The sequence below is a fragment of the Equus przewalskii genome, chromosome 20, assembly GCF_037783145.1.
Source record: "Equus przewalskii isolate Varuska chromosome 20, EquPr2, whole genome shotgun sequence".
Lineage (NCBI taxonomy): Eukaryota > Metazoa > Chordata > Mammalia > Perissodactyla > Equidae > Equus > Equus przewalskii.
In genome coordinates this window covers 13,499,802-13,518,359 of record NC_091850.1, presented here as the reverse complement: position 1 = coordinate 13,518,359, position 18,558 = coordinate 13,499,802, and the positions used below count along the sequence as shown (strand labels likewise).

At 37.5% G+C, this 18,558-nt stretch overlaps 1 protein-coding gene and 1 long non-coding RNA gene across 26 annotated transcripts in view; one reads left to right on the top strand and one right to left on the bottom strand.

Moving 5' to 3' along the window:
- PDE4D (phosphodiesterase 4D) overlaps positions 1–18,558 on the bottom strand; it is a 1,369,870-nt gene that overhangs the window by 194,220 nt on the left and 1,157,092 nt on the right. For all 25 annotated transcript variants that reach the window (XM_070587537.1, XM_070587535.1, XM_070587543.1 and 22 more), the window contains one exon: positions 17,979–18,170. In XM_070587537.1, the coding sequence (XP_070443638.1) occupies positions 17,979–18,170 (192 nt within the window). The remainder of the gene's footprint in view (positions 1–17,978; positions 18,171–18,558) is intronic.
- On the top strand, positions 8,148–18,326 carry LOC103547347 (uncharacterized). The gene is made up of 3 exons (XR_543925.2): positions 8,148–8,882; positions 13,909–14,146; positions 17,943–18,326. It is a non-coding gene; the product is annotated as an uncharacterized lncRNA (long non-coding RNA).

The window sequence follows — 18,558 nt, the reverse complement described above, 5'->3', positions numbered from 1 at the left end:
GGGCTGAACCAGAGTCCCCAGCTCCAGCCCCTGTTTGGGGAGGGCACCCCCTCATCTCTCCCAAAGAGAAGGACTTGCTGAGTCCTGGGCCAGCGCTCCTGGAGGCAGGGAAATACAAGGCTCAATGTGCACTATTGAATTTTCTGTTTTTCCAAAGAGGAATGACAGTAGAGTCAAGAACTACTCCTTATGCCTTTGGCCAGCCTTCCTCTGGTTTTGCATGATTTACTACTTTATTTTCTACCCTCATTCATTCCTAATAAGAAGCCAGAAACACTGCAAGAAACTGAAGGAGAGAAATCCAAAGCAAGCCCTCTTACAGAGACCTCACTGGGATCCAGAAACTATTCAAGTACTGAAATGTGGACAAGTCTTTCATCATCTTACAAAATAAGTTCAACCAGGGGCTGGCCCCGTGGCTGAGTGGTTAAGTTCGCGTGCTCCGCTGCAGGCGGCCCAGGGTTTCGTTGGTTCAAATCCTGGGTGTGGACATGGCACTGCTCATCAAACCACGCTGAGGCAGCGTCCCACATGCCACAACTAGAAGGACCCACAACGAAGAATATACAACTATGTACCGGGGGGCTTTGGGGAGAAAAAGGAAAAAAATAAAATCTTTAAAAAAAAAAAGTTCAACCAACAGAGCACCTGAAGATACAATTTTGGAAACTAGTTGACTTCAAGATTGTGTTGAGAAACATTAGACAGCAACCTTTCCACGATTTATTATTACCAAACCAGAAGGAAAAGGAGATGCAGTTAACCAGAACAAAGTTTATGCTTTGTGGAGTGAAGACCCCTAATCCTATGATACTAAAAGCATTAGTGGCCACAAAGTACCCGCTGCCCCTGCATAGCAGGCGTCGCAAATCTCAGCAGGACAAGTGGGTGTATGAACAGCGCTGTGAAGAGAAGCCACAGGCGAGGCTCTTTTCTGCATCTAATCTTGTGCAAAGGGTTTGATCTTCTGTGCGTCTCTCTCTGTTGCTATAAAACTAGAAAGGAATTCTCCTCTAGAGTTTGTCGACAGGATTAGGGAATTGATAAGCACATAGATAATTGGTATTTTGAAATCCTGGTGTCTTTTTTCCCTGAGATTCAAAACTATCACCCACTTATCAGTTCCCCTTTGATCCACCTCTTTTAGAATTATAGAGAAACAAGTATGTTCTTATTTTTAATACGTACCTAAAAGTGTTTCTGGAAGCCTAAGCTATTTGACTACACCCAAAGATTCGCCTCAGGAGGAACAGATATACTCATCATTCTCTACTCCCATGCTCACAGAAGCACAGACATAAACAAACAAACAAATACATAACACAAGCTACTTCGTCTTTTGAAAAAGTAGTAATATATATGTATATATATCTTGAATGTAAAACACATATTAACTGCAGAAACTTGGGAAATACCAGAAAAACCATAAGAATAACCCAAAGATAACTGTCAGTAACATTCTCCTGGATGTATGTCAGCATATGTATGTTATATATGATTGTTACAGAATACATGATTTCTTACAGAATTAGAATCATACTGTATATTCATTCCATTGTATACCCTTCTTTTAACATTAAACATATCGAATCATGAAAAATTTTACATGCCTTTATACTTTTAAAACATTTTTAATGATTCCAGTTTATGTTTAGTAATCTCTAAAATTTTCAAGTAGATACCAATTCAAACGTATTAAAATGTAAGTACCAATTCTATTTTAAAATAAAAAATTTTAAACAATTATTTGAATTACTTAAATTCATTTTAGTTCATTCATTCCTTTAAAAATAACTCAGTAAAGGAAACTTGCCTATTTTGATAAAACATTCATAAAACAGTGATAAATATTAAAATACTACATGAGAAATTGGGTTCATTGAGTAATAAATTCATGGAGGTGTTGAATATTTTATGTTGCCTCCCTTTTTAATTAAAATAATGAAACTACGGCTTCAGGCAATAAGAATTTTCTGGAAAATTTGGCTACCAAGCACATTTTGCAAAACCAAATCATATTTTTCCATAGATGTCACTTTAAAAGGATGATTTGTTTTTCCAAAAAATAATATTGGCTCTCAGAAATTATAAATGTCACATTCGAGAATATAATGAACACTTTAAAAGTACTTATGAAGGAGGCATTATGATTTTGATAACCTCCTAGTAGACAATATACTGCTAAAACAAACAAAAACACAAATGAAAACTCTGCTTCATTAGTGTGAGATTCACCTGCGGATATGGCTCCTCTGTAATGCTTGGCCTTTTAATTTAGAACTAGCTCCACTGTAAGTCAAAAAAAAAAAAAAAATTAAGTAGTACCTCCATTTATGAAACCCCAGGGAATGAAGTTCTCTATAACAAAGCCAACCTCAGCCACACCTGAATGCTGAACGTGATTTTCCTCTTTGAAGCTATTGCCGCTTAGAACTGAAGTAATCCATTTAACACAAAGCTTAGTTCTGTGGTCAAAAGTCACAACTACCGAAACTTGCCATTTTGGCAAGAAAGTCCAGCAACATTCTACTGACAACCAAAAATAATGTAAATTAATATAAGAGCAAAACTAAAGCTGTTCAGGATTGTCTAGCGTAATATCTTCCAATCGGAAATTTTTCAGGGTCGAGCTCTAAGCCACATTTGTATCTATATAAACAGCGTTGATGGGTTTTTGATAATGCTAACTAAAATTATCAGTCACCAAGCAGAAATGTTTATCCCCATTTGAAGAACACCTTTGTATTTATATTCCTTATTAGCACAAAAAGGAAAAATGAAATTATAGCCTTTTAAAAAGAATTGTAACAGACAAATAAGCTAATACAAAAACAGATGAACGAGGCCATCCAAGTTCTTCACTTCATGAGGAAACAGCCTACCCTATGCACTTTTAACCCTTTCTTGCTCTTGAATTGTAATTTCCTAACAGACTTGAGTAGTAACTTATCCGGAAGTCTCTTCCATGACGCCCAGTAAAGTATCTCAATGTCTTGTTGGTTTCAGCACTGGGGGCCCTTGTAGTATGTTACCATTATTTTTTTACTTCTTAAAACGAGCTTTCAATACAATTATTTTAAAAGATCAGAGTACAAATATCCAACAAAATTATAAATAATAGCAGTAATAATTGCAGACAATTATAATTATTATAACAGTAATGATAACCAACATTCATCAAATGATTGCTATGTGCCAGGGACTATGCAAAGTACTTTACATTGATTATTTCTTACTAAATGCTTTTTGTAGACAAGGAAAGGGAGGTCCAAGAAGGACAAAAATCACATGCCTGTGGAGTGATAGGGCCAGGATTCAAATTCAGGCAGTAAGGGTCTGTGCTTAGACACTGTGCAATTCTGTGTCTATAACATATTTATCAGTGCCAAAGCACGTACAAACCAATGTCCAATTTCTAGTACATTGTCTATTTCATGAAAGTGATATGTATGATAAAGACAACAAATAGGGGACTGCCCAGCAGCATAGTGGTTAAGTTCGTGCGCTCCACTTGGGTGGCCTGGGGTTTGCTGGGTCAGATCCTGGGCGGGGACCTACATACCACTTATCAAGCCATGCTGTGGTGGCATCTCACACAGAAGAACTAGTAGGACTTATAACTAGGATATACAGCTATGTATTGGGGCTTTGGGGAGGAAAAAAAATAAAGGAGGAAGATTGGCAACAGATGTTAGCTCAGTGCCAATCTTCATTGCCAAAAAAAAAAAGGCATTTTTAAAAAAGGCAACAAATAGGAGAGTTACATATAAATGAAAAAAAAAATCAAAATGTGGGGAGGGAAGAGGGCAGAAGGATGAATGGCACATGTGTATGGTGATGGATTGTAATTAGTCTTTGGGTGGTGAACATGATGTAATCTACACAGAGTTGAAACATGATGTACATCTCAAATTTATATAATGTATATAATGTTATAAACCAATGTTACCACCATAGAAAAAAAAAATTTTTAAATCAAAACAACAAAAACATTACCAATGACTTACAAAACCAAACAAGCTCTGCCTAACTATTGCTTTTCATGTCTTACCACCTTAAAATAAAATAATAAATAAAATGAAAATAATTTGTGGTTTCCCAACAAGTGATGGTTCTGGCTGAGAGTTAAACATCACATGTGCATATTCAGAGTGTAGTAAAACTGCACGCATGCTCTAAGCAACAAAGGGCTCTGAAGGTGGCATTTATGTGCACATACTTTGTATGTAAATATCCATATGTAAATTTATGTGTGTATGTGTGTGTGTGTGTGTTTAATCCTAGGGAAATTTTGTGGGCTTTCTTTCCTTTGACATAAGCATTTTGGTTTTCTGCCTTCCATCTTTCAAATGACGAGGGAGAAGTTACTGTGGGGGAAAAAACTCACCACCACCCTTATCAGCATAAAGAAAATTTATTACATTATTTTGACTCTACTATCAATGGAAAAACTCTTTAAAGAACATCTGCTCTGCAAACATTACATTTTAAGGCATATTTTATATGATTAAAAACATCATATAATGTATTGATGCAGAGTCATCAGTTGGAACAAATGTACCACTCTGGTGTGGGAGCAGGAAGTAATCTCTGTACCTTCCTAGTAATTTTGCTGTGAAACTAAAACTGCTCTAAAAATTAAAGTCTTAACAAAAAGTAAAAAAGAAAAATATACCATGTGACTTTAGAAATTGATGTGACCTTAGAAGTTACTTAGTCTTCTGACATTTAAATTATTTTCTCACTTCTTATTCACATTTTAAGAATTAAGACGTGGCCTGATATTTGAACAAAAAATCCTTAAAAAAAAACCCTCAGTTTTTGGCCCATGTGTGCTCATATCACTCGCACTGACGATAAAACAAATGGAATTGGAGTTAACACAACATAAGCCAAAATTCTCTAGCCTTTGTGTAATCTCTACTTGTCATAAAACAAAAATTTAGGCTTCATTAGAAAACCTATATGATGCCAGTAAATGCCCTCAAATGTGTTAGTTATGTGATGGAACGAAAAAGACAATCTGTTTTCAAAATTATGTATCAAAACATTTTCCAACTTCAATAAGTTAAGTGTTTTGCACATGTGTATAGACACACTCACTAAGCATATTGTTTAATAAAAGCCAATACAATAGAGAGATTCTTCCAGGCGTGTTGATGTCACAATGTATTATCCCCAGAATACTGCTTTCCCTGGAGGGGGAAGAAGGAAGGGGGAAAGGGTTGAGTACACAGCAAGCTTTCACAAATGCCCTCACTCTGTGTTCTAGGAACAGATTCTTCTTTCACAGTTTATCTTATTTGACAGCCGTTCTTAACGTCAATGGCTCCGCCCTCTTGGTTTCTCTGGCTTCCTGGGAGAAAGATTTATGGGTAGCTAGTGCAACAATTTTCTAAGATATTTATGCAGTAAAAAGATTCAGTAGGTTAAAAGGAAGGGAGTGATCAAATAGAGAGGAGTGAGAGCAGTACGTCTTATGTGTGCCTACTATGTGCCAGACACTGTGCTCTACCAGCACACAGTACTTAAATCTGACGACTCTGCATTAGATGGATGCTCATATTCCCATTCTAAGATAAGGAACTAGGTTCTGAGAACTTAAGTAATTCACTGGCAGTCACACCCTTGGCAAGCGGCAGAGTTCAGTGATTTCCAAATGCCAAGCTGAGATCTTGTGCCTGCCCAACAGAGTGTTCATTGGTCTTTGTCAGAGTGAGAACAAACATGGACCATGGAAAGAGGTTTGTAGAAAGCTAAACATATTCCTTTGGAAAACTCTCCTTTATTCTGAGATCATGCCCTTTCTTTTTTATTGAAGTGGAAATGCCTTTTAAAAGTAAAATCATTGTGTATATTGATGGGAATTTTCTTGTTAATGTTCTTTACTTGGCAAAGTAAGCAGTTAGTAACCCTAGGCCAGTCACCCAGGTGGTTTCTGAGATCTTACTGAGTCATGCCATCCCAAGCATGGAAATGTGCAGTGTAGCTGGTTTTAAACTCAGGATTTAAAATACTGTTTGGTTTCTACCACACATGTCACTTTCTGTGTGCTCAAATGAATTCAGACTATTCTGAAGCCACATAGAAGTATATATTCTAGACTCTAGAACAGCACTGTCCAACAGAAATTTCTGCAATGATGGAAATATCCTCTATCTCTGCAGTCCACCCCAGTATCCACTTGTCATATGTGGCTACTTAGCACTGGAAATGTGGCTAATGCAAGTGAATTTTACTTTCATTTAATTTTAATTAATTTAAACTAAGAGAAAGTCACAGATGGCAAATGGCTATCATGTTGACCAGTGCAGTTCTTGAGCAATCCTTACAAAACTTCAGTTTTAATTCATCCAAGGGAAGACAATGTTTTACATAACTGGGAAAAAAAGCACCTACTCTAAGCTTGGGGGCCAAAAAGCATTAATACATTAGCATAACAAAAATTACAAATTATTTGGTAAAGACTCTAAGTCAAAAGACTTGGTCAGGTGCCCATCAAGATTCTCCATTCCTTAAAGAACAATAAAGATTTTCATTTCATTCCTTTATTTATTTATTGCATTCTCATCTAGGAGCTACTCTATATGCCAGCAAATGCCAAAGGAACGATCTAGCAGCAGCTGTTGACCAAAACCAACTTAGGTTCAGAATCAAGATACCTGGATTCTAATTCATTTGCGTGTGTGTGTGTGTGTGCAAGACACAACATTTTTGAGCAGAATTATGTGATTTCGAAAGCTGAGCTAACGATATTTTCCCTAGTTTCCTTATATGATTGTTTTGAGGATCAAATATTCGTAGAAATGAATAAAAGAAACTGTAACTAAACTGGAGTCAGGAAGGCCTGTAGGGGGAGCTCTCGTCAATTACACCGACCAGGAAGAGACCTACACTTCCCTCTTCAACAGGAAGTAAAGCTACTTTACCACTCAAGGAAGATTTTTCTCCCTGCCCAGCAACAGCCTGGCCAATGAGAAATGCCACAGCTCAGCCAATGAGAAGCTGTTGCTGCCCTGAACTGTTACTTTCCCCCAATGAACAGCGCCTCCCCACTCCCCTTTTTTCTCTATAAAAGCAGCTCCTCTCCTTTGTTTTCCAGATTTGCCTGTGTTTCACCATAGCATGCACTTCCCATATTGCAATATTTTTGGCTATTCCCAAATAAACTCATTTTGAGGGTAAAATAACAGGCTAATTTGCTTTTTTCAGCTGACATATTAAACTTCATGGGGGAATTCTACATCAAGTATAAAGACTATACAAGTGCCAGACAATTTTAAGAATATATTCCTATCTATACACTCCTGAGCATGCACCAAATACTTGTCAAAAAACAAAAGGTATGCACTTCACTCCCCAAAGAGTCCACTGAAGCTGAGTTACAAAGGAGGAAGCATGGTTGTGAACATCTTGACCTTGAACTGATGACTGCGACATTTGTCTATGAACCTTTGAAGCACACTTTTACCACTTTCAAAGTGCTGCTCTGTTTAGATAGCTGGATTATAGACAAGCTGTGTGTCTGGGAAACATCAGGCTCCTTTCTGGATAAATAGGACAAGATGGGCTACCTTTAAATAAATGTAAAATGAATAAACAAACAAAAGAAAACACAAAAAATTAGTGAAATGTGTTAGAAATTTTACCTAATCTCTACCGTATGTGGAACAAATGAATGGAAACTCAGTGTGTATTGAAGATAAAAAATGCACATGAAAAGACAAAAACAAAAAAGTGTGCTTTCAACACAAGAAATTAACTCCCTGATTTAATGTAAAAGAGTTCTTTTTACCAACTATCTTCTTTTTAGCTTCTGCAAAAAAGTATTCATAACTGAAAATAACAATGATTGGATGAAAGTTTTATTTTATTGCCCTTTAGAAAAATCACCATAGGGAACTTTAGATACATAAATCACAATGCTTATTTTCTGATTTTTCTGGGTAAAAAAAACAAACGAAAATCAAACAGAGAAGTCAAACAAACAAAACTGGCCCTGGTGGATACAACAAATTCAATTTGAAGTTCTCTGAGTCCCAGAGGAGGAATGGCTGTTGAGACATGGAAACATGAGAACCGCACGCAGCCTTGTTCTCCCTGGAAGTGAAACAAGGAGCTAAAAGGTCTTGGTCTCGGAATCATTCATGACATTTACTAGGAGGCAATGTCATCCGCTGAATTGCTTAAATGATTTCCTGTCACTGATTGCTTCATTTGCTTAAATGCAGCCTCCTACATTTGCAGAGGTGCAGGCAGCTGTTCTTTCTCTCTCTGCTTTTAACTTCCCTGCTTCCAATGAGAGGTTGCAGGAATTGATGCCTTCCATATGTCTAGACCTACCTGTCCAGTAGTCAACGGCAACAAATTTTTCTTCATCCAAGTTTAAGAAACACCTTGAAGTCTCAAGACAGTTAATGGGAAGCTGACACAAAGCCTGAGAGAAACTGCAATAGGCAGATGGAATAATTGGGGACATTTCTCCAGCGAATCTCACCTGAACCCCACCACAGAGGGCCAGCAATCTGAGAGCAAAGCCCTGTGTTTGATATTCCTGACTTGGTTTTTCTGAAAAAAACCATGAGTCTAGCTGAAGGCTTTCTTTCTCCTTATTTGTAACAGCGCAGCTTTAAATGTTTCATATTGCCAGGATTTAGTGAGGGTGATTTACCAGCGCTCCCTAGCATATCTTATCTCAACACACGCATCACATCAACGTTCCAGCATTGCGATTATTTTTCCTCGTATGGCTCAGAAAACAGTATAGAAGACATTGAGAACAATTCACTAAGGATCTAAGACTGACAAGAAACATAAATGTTTAAAGTGACTGATATGTAAGTGAAGACAGAGATTTACATGGGAATCTCAATATTGACTAGGTAAGTCTTCTTTTCTATCTAGAATTTTTTAAAAAATGACAAGAATGCATGACCCAAACAAAATTTGTGTCTTGTTTTCACGAGTCTATGTCGTTTTCAAACAATACCCTGGCATGGAGTAGGTGCTGGCAATATTTGCTGAATGAGTAAAAGCATGACACTCTCATTCAAAAATGCAGCCAATTACTACAATCCTTTATTCAGAATGTGGTGGAAGACGCAGATCAGTTACCTCCACTAGAAATCCACTTTCTTCTTTCTCCCAGCCTGTCACCATCTGCTCCATTCCCACCACCCACTAGCAAGATTTTTCAGAAAATCTTCTTCAGAAAATGTTTATTTTATAATACACTGGAGCATGGTTTTGATTTTAGAGTCCTTTAATACAGAGAGAAGGTGTGTTGGCATAAGAGGGCAAGTAAGAGCCACCAGGTACAGTACCTACAATTGATAGGGCTAGAACCTCTTTGGGAATGGCCCTTTGCCCCTTACAAGTCAAGAGGCAGGAAGAGGCAATAATTTTCAACCGGGTTCATTCATCTAGAGCCACATTGAACTGACAGCACTATACAGGGTTCTGTGCTAGCTTTTTTCATTGAAGATGGCTTTCAAAATTTCCTAATTTTAGTTAGTACGTTTTACTTATAAATTGCTCTTAGAGATTGTGTTCTTTGTATACACTGAGAAATAAGTCAGCTCTTCCTTCACTGTGGTTGATTCAGGTTCGCTCTCTAGCAGGGATCTGATGTCTCAGAGAATTGTGGGTAATCACCTTGAATTATTAAGCTACCCCTTCTGCCCACATTTTTTAAAAAGTAGATGTTAGGGGCCGGCTCCGCGGCCGAGTGGTTAAGTTCGCGCGCTCTGCAGCGGCGGCCCAGGGTTCGGATCCTGGGCGCGGACATGGCACCGCTTGTCAGGCCACATTGAGGCAGCGTCCCACATCCCACAACTGGAAGGACCTGCAACTAAGATATACAACTATGTCCGGGGGTTGGGGGGAGGGTTGGGGAGATAAAAGCAGAAAGAAAAAAAAAAAGTAGATGTTACCCGTTGTAAAGTACTATTAACTCTGAAGTGAAAGCACAACTGCGTAATCAGATATTTACACGTTTAAATCATTCATCTTCACACTGCCTTTTTCTCTTAGTTACAGGAGTTTGGGAACACTAATGTGATTATTTTTGTTTGTATTGTTCTTTTTTTCACGATTAAAACTAGAGTCCAAACACCGAGGAGCATCCTGGGTATGAAGGAAATTCAGAAAAGAAAATTGTATACTAAACATTAAGGCAAATTCCCCTAAGAATTGCAGTAGCCTTCTTAGAAATAATGAATTACTAATATGTTTGGTACTCTCCATTTCCCTTTGCTGAAGAAGTTTTCATGACAAATATTTCTCTCTCCATGTCCCTTGAGACCTCAAGACATATCTAGTACTTTGGCAGTGATAATCAAGGGATATTAGAATGCATGATTTAATTAGTTTGCTATTTTAAAAGATTGGGGCACAGAGCAACGATACCCAAACATTTTGACACCATCTCGCTGTAGTAACACATTAAAATCAACTTTTTATTTTGACCCTATGGCATTATCAAACATGATCATTCAAAATGAGCTTCCTTTTTATGATTTTATTTTTTCAGTATGAGATTAGAAATATAAAATGTATATTCAGCTGGTAATTTTAATTCCTTAATTCAAAGATTCAAGAAGCACAGTTAACTAATTGCAAGTATTATTTTACCATTCACGGAACTCCTGTTTTCTTGAGTCAGAAATAAAATGACCTCAGTGACTGGACAAAGAATGGAATTTTAAAAAAAAGAAAAGGAAAAAAAAAGGTAGCAAGAAGGTATTCTAGTAGCCAATGACTTTAGAATATTCTGCCAATACGCTTGTTGAGATTTAATGGCTAGTGTTGGTGTCTGCATCAACGCTCCGTAGTAATAACAGTAACAGCAGCCAACCCACAGGGAATGGAAGAAAAAACCTGGTTTATCTGGCTCATTACCAAAACAATACCATTTTTTGGTAATAATAAAAGATTTGTCTACCTGGGGTCCTGACAGAATTAAGAACAGGATCAATTCTCTACTCCGGAGCCCACCAAGAAGTTCATGGCTTTGAACCTGCTGAGTTGTTTTTCTTTCTCTTCACACAGAGATTTGATTTAGCTTTACTCCTAAGGACATGGATAAACACCCTAATCTAGAAGTTCCCAATCTTTATCAGTTCATGACACTCTTTGCATCTCAGTAATTTTTTAGAGCAGCCCATTGGCCAAAAGAAATAACTAATAGTTCCAATTAAGTCGTTAGGTCCAAACTATTTAATAAGGGTTTGTCACAACGATTTAGCAGCTGTTGAGCCCTGCACAACTTCTCACTTTGGAACTAGATTGGACACTGCCTCCCGCATTGCCTGATCCACACTGATTTTTGTGCAGTGCTTGCTTTTTATCACAGCAATTGTTGAAAACCCAGTTTGGCAAAGATAGGATATCACAGAAAGAAAAGCAATGATCTAAAGTTGAAACTGGGAACAATTTCAAGCTATTAGTTCCCAGGTGACTGACAAATGTTTCTGTGTTTCCCTTGAAAATTTAAAACACCCCTGGCACCCATGTGAGTTCCCTGTGCATCCTCCCAGGGGACCTCAGCATGTTTTGGGAATCTTGGTGCTAGTCTTGTTTCTCTTACACCATAGAGTGAGGGCTGAGGACACCCCCCCGGTTGGGAAAACTCAGGAACTTGGGAAGGAATTATTCGGCTATGGTACTTTTCTCTGTCTAGATAATGTTAGAGGACTTTCAAACGGCAAATCAAAGCTGGAGAGGAGAGAGATAATCACTAGTGTAATAAAATCTAAAATCTAGCAAAGTGGGGCTACAAACTTTTTACGTAGATCCAGTGAGGACTAGAACCTTTGTAATGCAACATATCTTTTTATTTTTATTTTTAGAGATACCCTAGTAAGAGCAAGTAACAATAATGTAACATGTAATAGAAGAGATGAATAGACATAAGCAATCATTCTTTTTTCAAACTCAGGTCAAGAGGCAACACTATCCTTCTACTAAATGGTCACAAGAAGTAGTGAGGAATGGCTATGACTGAAAACTCACATCAGAGGCTCAAGAGGTGGTGAGGGACTTGCTAACTGCTAAAGAAACGGGAGCAATTTGAGATAGGGACTGGTGGCCATTGTCTACTAGCTGAGAGAATGCCCACATGGGGCACTCCAAAGGCCTGATCAATGAGGTCCTATACTTCTGTATGGTGATGGGGACAAATTAGCCAGACTGCCTCGGGTGCTCCAGTTTTTTATGGTATATTGAGTCCACTCATCTCCTCTTCATTGCCCCTTCTGTATCCTCCCCCCATATTCTGTATGTATAAGTATATAAATATGAGTAAAGAGCTACTCAGATCATCTTTGGATTCTGTATGTTAGAGTTTATTCAGCAGAAGATGGGGGCTAGAGGACCCATTATCAAGTGAATTGAAATTTTTTTTAACTGAAGTGCTTTGACAGGCAGCTTGTATTCAATAAACTCATAGTTTTATGACTAAATTCTATTTGTGTTGTCACTGTTAATTTCCCAATGTCTCACATCCGTGCATTTGCAAATACGAACAACATTACATTATTGGATGAAGGGCAACAACAGAAGTTACTGCTATTCAGAAGTCAAAATAACTTTAAAAGCATTTTGAAAAACTTTAAAAGGGACAAAGCTGCATACCTTCTATGTAATTATCCATTTATTCTGTAACTTTCTTCCTGTTTCTTCATGACAGCACTTGGGCAACCTTCTGTTATCTAGTTCTTTCCATTGTTACAAGACACTTTTACTACTAATGGTAGTTCAAATTTACTTTTCTTGTATTTATTTCTTTACTGTACTCATGCTAATACCTAAAATTTTCCTCTTTCTTATTATTCCAAAGAATTAAGTTGCTGCTGGGGACACATTTAACAAATCGTGTGATAGTCTTCTGGCAGAAGCTGCCAGGAACTTCTCTTTGGCCTTATAAGCTAATTTTCAGATGTTGAGTTTAGCCTAGTCTTATGGACATGTATATATTTTCCAAGAATTGGTTGCATATTTTCGTTATTACTTCTCTGACCAGTTTGAGCTTTTATCTTATTTTATAATTAAAATATAACCAAAAACCAAATTTTCATAGTGCCAAGTGATTAATTTAGTCAGATGAATTTGGTCAACAGGTACTTCTGTTTCTTAGCAGTTTTTGCTATAATAGCCACAGCCCTTTATTTATAATGGCATTATCAAAATAATGTTCTCCCTGAAATGATCAAAATATTTGAAGTTTTTAACAAATGATTTTTCAAAAAGGTTAAGCTGTCTAGAAGTTGGATCTCTCAGGTGTAAAATAGCATAATGTCCCTATCCATAGGACTGTGAAAAGTATCAAATGATACAGCAGATGTGAAAATACTTGGAAAAGTGAAGGGTGACATCCACACGCAGTATATGCTATGGCTATTATTACTACCGTTATCAGTCTCAGCTATTTAAATAGTATCTATTTATAGAAGATAAGATGTTGATGTCCTATCTATTAGGAAGTAATTATTTTCCTTCCGACTTTCTCAATAAATTACACAATTCTATTTTAATTTAAAAAGCATTTAAAAGTTTTCCAAAACATTTCATACAAATAGACAATCACAAACTTTCATTGGTACAGTTTGTATTTGCAATTTTTAAAGAATTTTCTCAATAGGAAAGCTTAATTAGAACAATAAATATAAAACCCTCAAAAGTGATTACAATATATAATGTCATTCTTTATAAAGTACAGTTGAATTATAGACACTGAACAATCTTCCTAGCATTATCAAGAACTAGGTAAGATAAGAAAATGGAGGTTTACATATGGCCACTGTGAAGTCAAATGAGGAGAAACCATAACCCTTAAATCTAGAAGATCCGTGTAGTATCAGATTGAAGACTGAAACAGTAATTACTTATTCTGTTTGCCTTGCTTCTCAGAGAAACTTCATCTCCCTAGTAGCAAGAACGCTTTCCAGGAGTCAGTTAATGTCCAAGGAGAACCCTATTGCTCCAACGTAAATATCCAGAGGAAATGGGAAAGCTGAACATCTCAAGACATTATTTTTCCACAACATGTAGAGTGGCATCAAGGTCTGATTTAATTTGTCAGTCTTATGTGAGTCCAATCAGATAAAGAAACTCTTGAAGAGGTACGGGGGAAAATGAGGTCATCCTGGTAAGTTTGCTTTGGAGAGAAACGTTCTATTTAAACTTGAACTGTTAGAGGATTTTCATAAAATGCATGTGTATATTTCATCTTTACTAACTTGAGTAGAGGGTATAAAAGAAACAATCTACACACTGGTCTCTGAAAACCAATTTAGTATAATTTGAGAAGAGAATACATAACTATGAAAATAGAGTACACTCACTCACTGTGAGTTTGTCTCTGGCCTCTCTGAAGCAAAGTTGTTTCACCTTTGATGAACTTGGAGAAGAAGACTTTCAACCTGGGTCACTCATCAATTCAACATTATTTATTATTATCTTTCAGGCTTTTCAGCATTTTTCTACTCACTCCTATTCTGTTCTTTTTTCCACGCTGCAGAGTGGCTCTCGAAGCCTTTCCTCTGTTCTCAAGTTGCCCCATCCCTCCCTCCTTTAGTTGTTGATGGCTATACGTTCTACTTGAATGAAAAAGTAGAGATCATTAGCCACAAATTCTCTAAATATTTTACCCCTCCATCTCTAAATTTAAATTTCCTCTTTTCACTTGTTTTATTCCTTCTTGTTCTAAAGAATACAATAATTGTCTCCAACACTTTTCCAAGGTTAGTCCCTTTACTTGAGCTCATGATTAGATTTCTGTCAGCAGCTATAACTCCGTATTTAATGCCCCCTTCCTTCAGCTCAAGTGTCTTGAATTCAAAGAAATTCCCTCTGAGCCTAATTCTCCCTCAAGCAGCTTTAGTTCTCTTCTCTCCTAAACTTATCAACCTTTTAAAGAGATGCCTGTACTGGCTGATATCTCCACTTTCAATTCACTCCTCAGCCCACTGTGCTTCTAATTCTATGACCTCGCTAAGAAGCTTCACTCAGGTGTCACCCAAAACCTAGTAATTACGGAAGGTAATAGGTTCTTCTATTTTCTCTTCATCCTCTAGACTGTTGTTTCTGCTCTCTGTCCTTGTCCTTTAACTGTTGTCTTGTTTCCCCTCCAATCTCATCATGTAAAAGTCAAATTCATTACCTATTATCTGCCATTATGTTGTTCACTCCGTCCCTGTGTTCCTTATGTCAACATCACCATTCATTTACTTGTTTATGGTCAAAACTTCAGCCTTCTCTTTGACTCTCCTTCCCCACTGGCTGTCCCCCAACACACACACACACACAAACACCATTCTGTAAGCCTCTCGCCTCTTGCATCTGGACCAATCTCTTCATCCCACCACCACTCCCTGACCTGGGCCTCTATCACATTTAGCCTGCTTGGTTTCTATGAATTTCTATATGATCTATTCCCCTGTAGTCACTTCACTCTACACAATTATTCAACAATAGAGTAACCAGAATGCAATAAAAACAAGAATTTGATGATGCCAAATCCCAGCTGAATCCTCTTTCTCTCCTGCCATATTTCCCTACTCACACCAAGCAGACCATCATTGCACAACTGAGCCATGATTTTCCATGCCTCACATTATGCAAATGTTGCCCCCTTAGCCTGGCTTTCCCTGGCTGGCAAACTCTCCCTCTCCTCTCTCTGCTCCCACAGTTTTGTAAATGCCTCAAGAATGGTGCTCACCGTATTTTATTGTAATTGCCTAAAATACCAGACCTTTCGCCATCTCCAAATTTGGAGCTTTGAATACACCATAGTTGCTCAATAAGTGTTTGCATTATGTATGAATAAATAAAATGAACGTCTTGATTTTCAAACCTGAGAAAATGGGATAAAAATAATATAGAAATAGGGCGATTGGGAGAAGAAAGTTGTATTGGGTGAAGAAGAGTGGACACCATTAATACAATGTATTAATAATGAATATGTACTAATTAACAAGTGTGAGGTAACAGTTGAACAAGAAAGTATAAATTTCCAGAAGGCAATTAAGTGCTCTAGATCTAGAGCTCACATATTAATGATGACTACGTACTAATTAATGATTGTGAGGTACAGTTGAATAAGAAAGTGCAAATTTCCAGAAAGCATTTAAGTGCTACAGATCTGGAGCTCTGAGGTTGCAAGGCCAGAGGCAATACGCAGTAACTCATCTGATGAAAGGCAATACTTGAACCTTTGCACACAAGAGTTTTCCAGAGTCCAGAGGGCCAGGGGCTATGCTTTGGGGAAATACGTTAAGGGGTGGTAAGAAGAGTTAGTGAAGGAAAGGTCTGTGAGGAGGAGAGGACAGAGAATACAGCAATGATGAAAGTCAGGAGATGACGTGTACCTTGTATCTCCTCTAATAACTGGTAGCATGCCCTCTGCTTTATGGGCGACTGATAAATATTTCTTGAATTAAATGGATTTTCAGAGGTCCATGTGAATGGAAGATAGAATTCATAATATTAAGGCAACACAACATGGTAAAAAAAAATGCAAAGAACAGATGTAGATATTTAGGGTGAGGGTAAGAGGATGGGAGAAATAAAACTTGTCGACGTTTCATTGCCAAAAAAGCAGAGGAAAAAAGGGTAGATTAAATATTTTTTGAAAGATGGCATAGACCTATGCTATGCATAATTAAAGGTAGGTGGTGAGATGCTTTTACCTGTAGCCCACAGGACACAAATTAGGGCTTACATGTGGTCTTTCCCACTAATTATCTGTTTGAGACCTGTCATTCCACAAGATTATTAGTTATTTGAGACCAAGAACCCTGTCTTATAGTTTTCTTGTGTCTCTGGCAGTGCTTCAAACAGGACGGCTACACAATAGAATTTAATAACTCAGTATTCGAATCAAAATCACCACAGTTCAGTGGCTCATTCCCAGGGAGAATGGAGTATAAATAGTTCTATCATTTTACAACTGTTAATAAAATGACAACCAAGAACTGTGGGTTGTGAAAATGAGCAAAGCACAATTTCATTTCTAGAATGCCATTTAGACTTATTAGGATACCTTGACGATCTGTTAGGATACCAAGAATAACCCCAGACCCCCAAGGGCTCCATATAGCCTAATTCCTATGAGATGAATTGCAACCTGTCATGAGTTTTTGAGACGGCATCATGAGAAGATGGTGAGTGTTACTGGACAAATGCCTAAATGCAGAGGAGCAAAGTAGAAATCAACTCTATACAGACGCAGAGTTACCCCAAGCGACAGGGCATGTACTGAGTGAGAGTAAGGTCCTATTTAGAAGCCTTCAGAACTTAGAAACCTAATGAACCCTGCAGTAAACAGAAGAATGGAATGTGCTGAGAAAATGAGCTAATGATGGTGTATGATCTGCAAACCTACTTATCAGTTTTAATTATTTTCCCAGCTGTGCCATGTCTTAAACGATATTCAAGTCTGTCTAATGTTTTCCGTGCTTGCCTCCAGTAATTTCTATTCCAAAAATGGTTTAATTTAGGCAAAACCCCACAAGATCTCTCAAATGATCTGGCACACCAGTGCTAACATCTGTACGGTACATCAATTGAGGTATATTCAAAATGCTATACACTCTAATATCACAGGGATTTGCAAACTGAGTTTAAAGATTTTCAAAATATTATAAATCTTCATGTGGCTGGGTTGCTAAAACTCAGGTCCTACAGGAATATAAGCTAATGTTTCAAGTGTGAATGTTTCTATTTAAAAACCTAATTCTCACTTTTCCTAGACAGTGTATTCTCTGAGAAAATAAATGTTTCTTATCAATAGTGACAGTGTACTCAAGTTAAACCTACCATTTAATCTTCAGTTTGTATAATTTTACTCACCATTTTCCTAAATTAGAGAACAACGCAGTCAAATAAATATACTGGTTTTATTACATCATCAACCCCACAGATAAATTTATTTGATTTTCTAGCGGCTCCCTCTTCCCTTTGTGTACTCTTATACTTACATATCACTGGCAATGGAGGAGTTCCGAGACATAGACTTTGGAGAGAGGTCATAATCGCTGTCGGATCGATACAGGAAGGACTCCCGACGTTGACTGTGGACAAAGTTTGCTTGGAGAATTAGCCCAGATCCTGGGCTGGTCATGGGATCCAAGGGACTCCGTCCCGAAGATGTGCCATTGTCCACATCAAAACTGTAATGGAGGAGAAGAAATGACACTGCTGTCAACATTTCATGTTGCTATTTTAATAAAGGGAGATTTCAGTTTAGGAATTGAAAGTGGGAAAATTTACAGCTGATTCCTGCTGTTAAAAACCGATACTACTGAAATACACAAAAGTAAAAGACACATTGACTTCATATTCTTGTCTTCCTAAGTTTTTGTGTACTTTTGTTAATGACCAGACAAGATATAGGTCTCTCTAAACTCAACTTCAGTTAAAAATAAACCATTCTTCAAAGAATAATTCTCCTAAGTACAGGATTCTTTTTAGGAAAAGAACAAAAATGAACACTAATTCACGAAATATTTGGGTTCAATTCAACAAGCGCCCTTTATATGCCTAATATCATCACTTCCC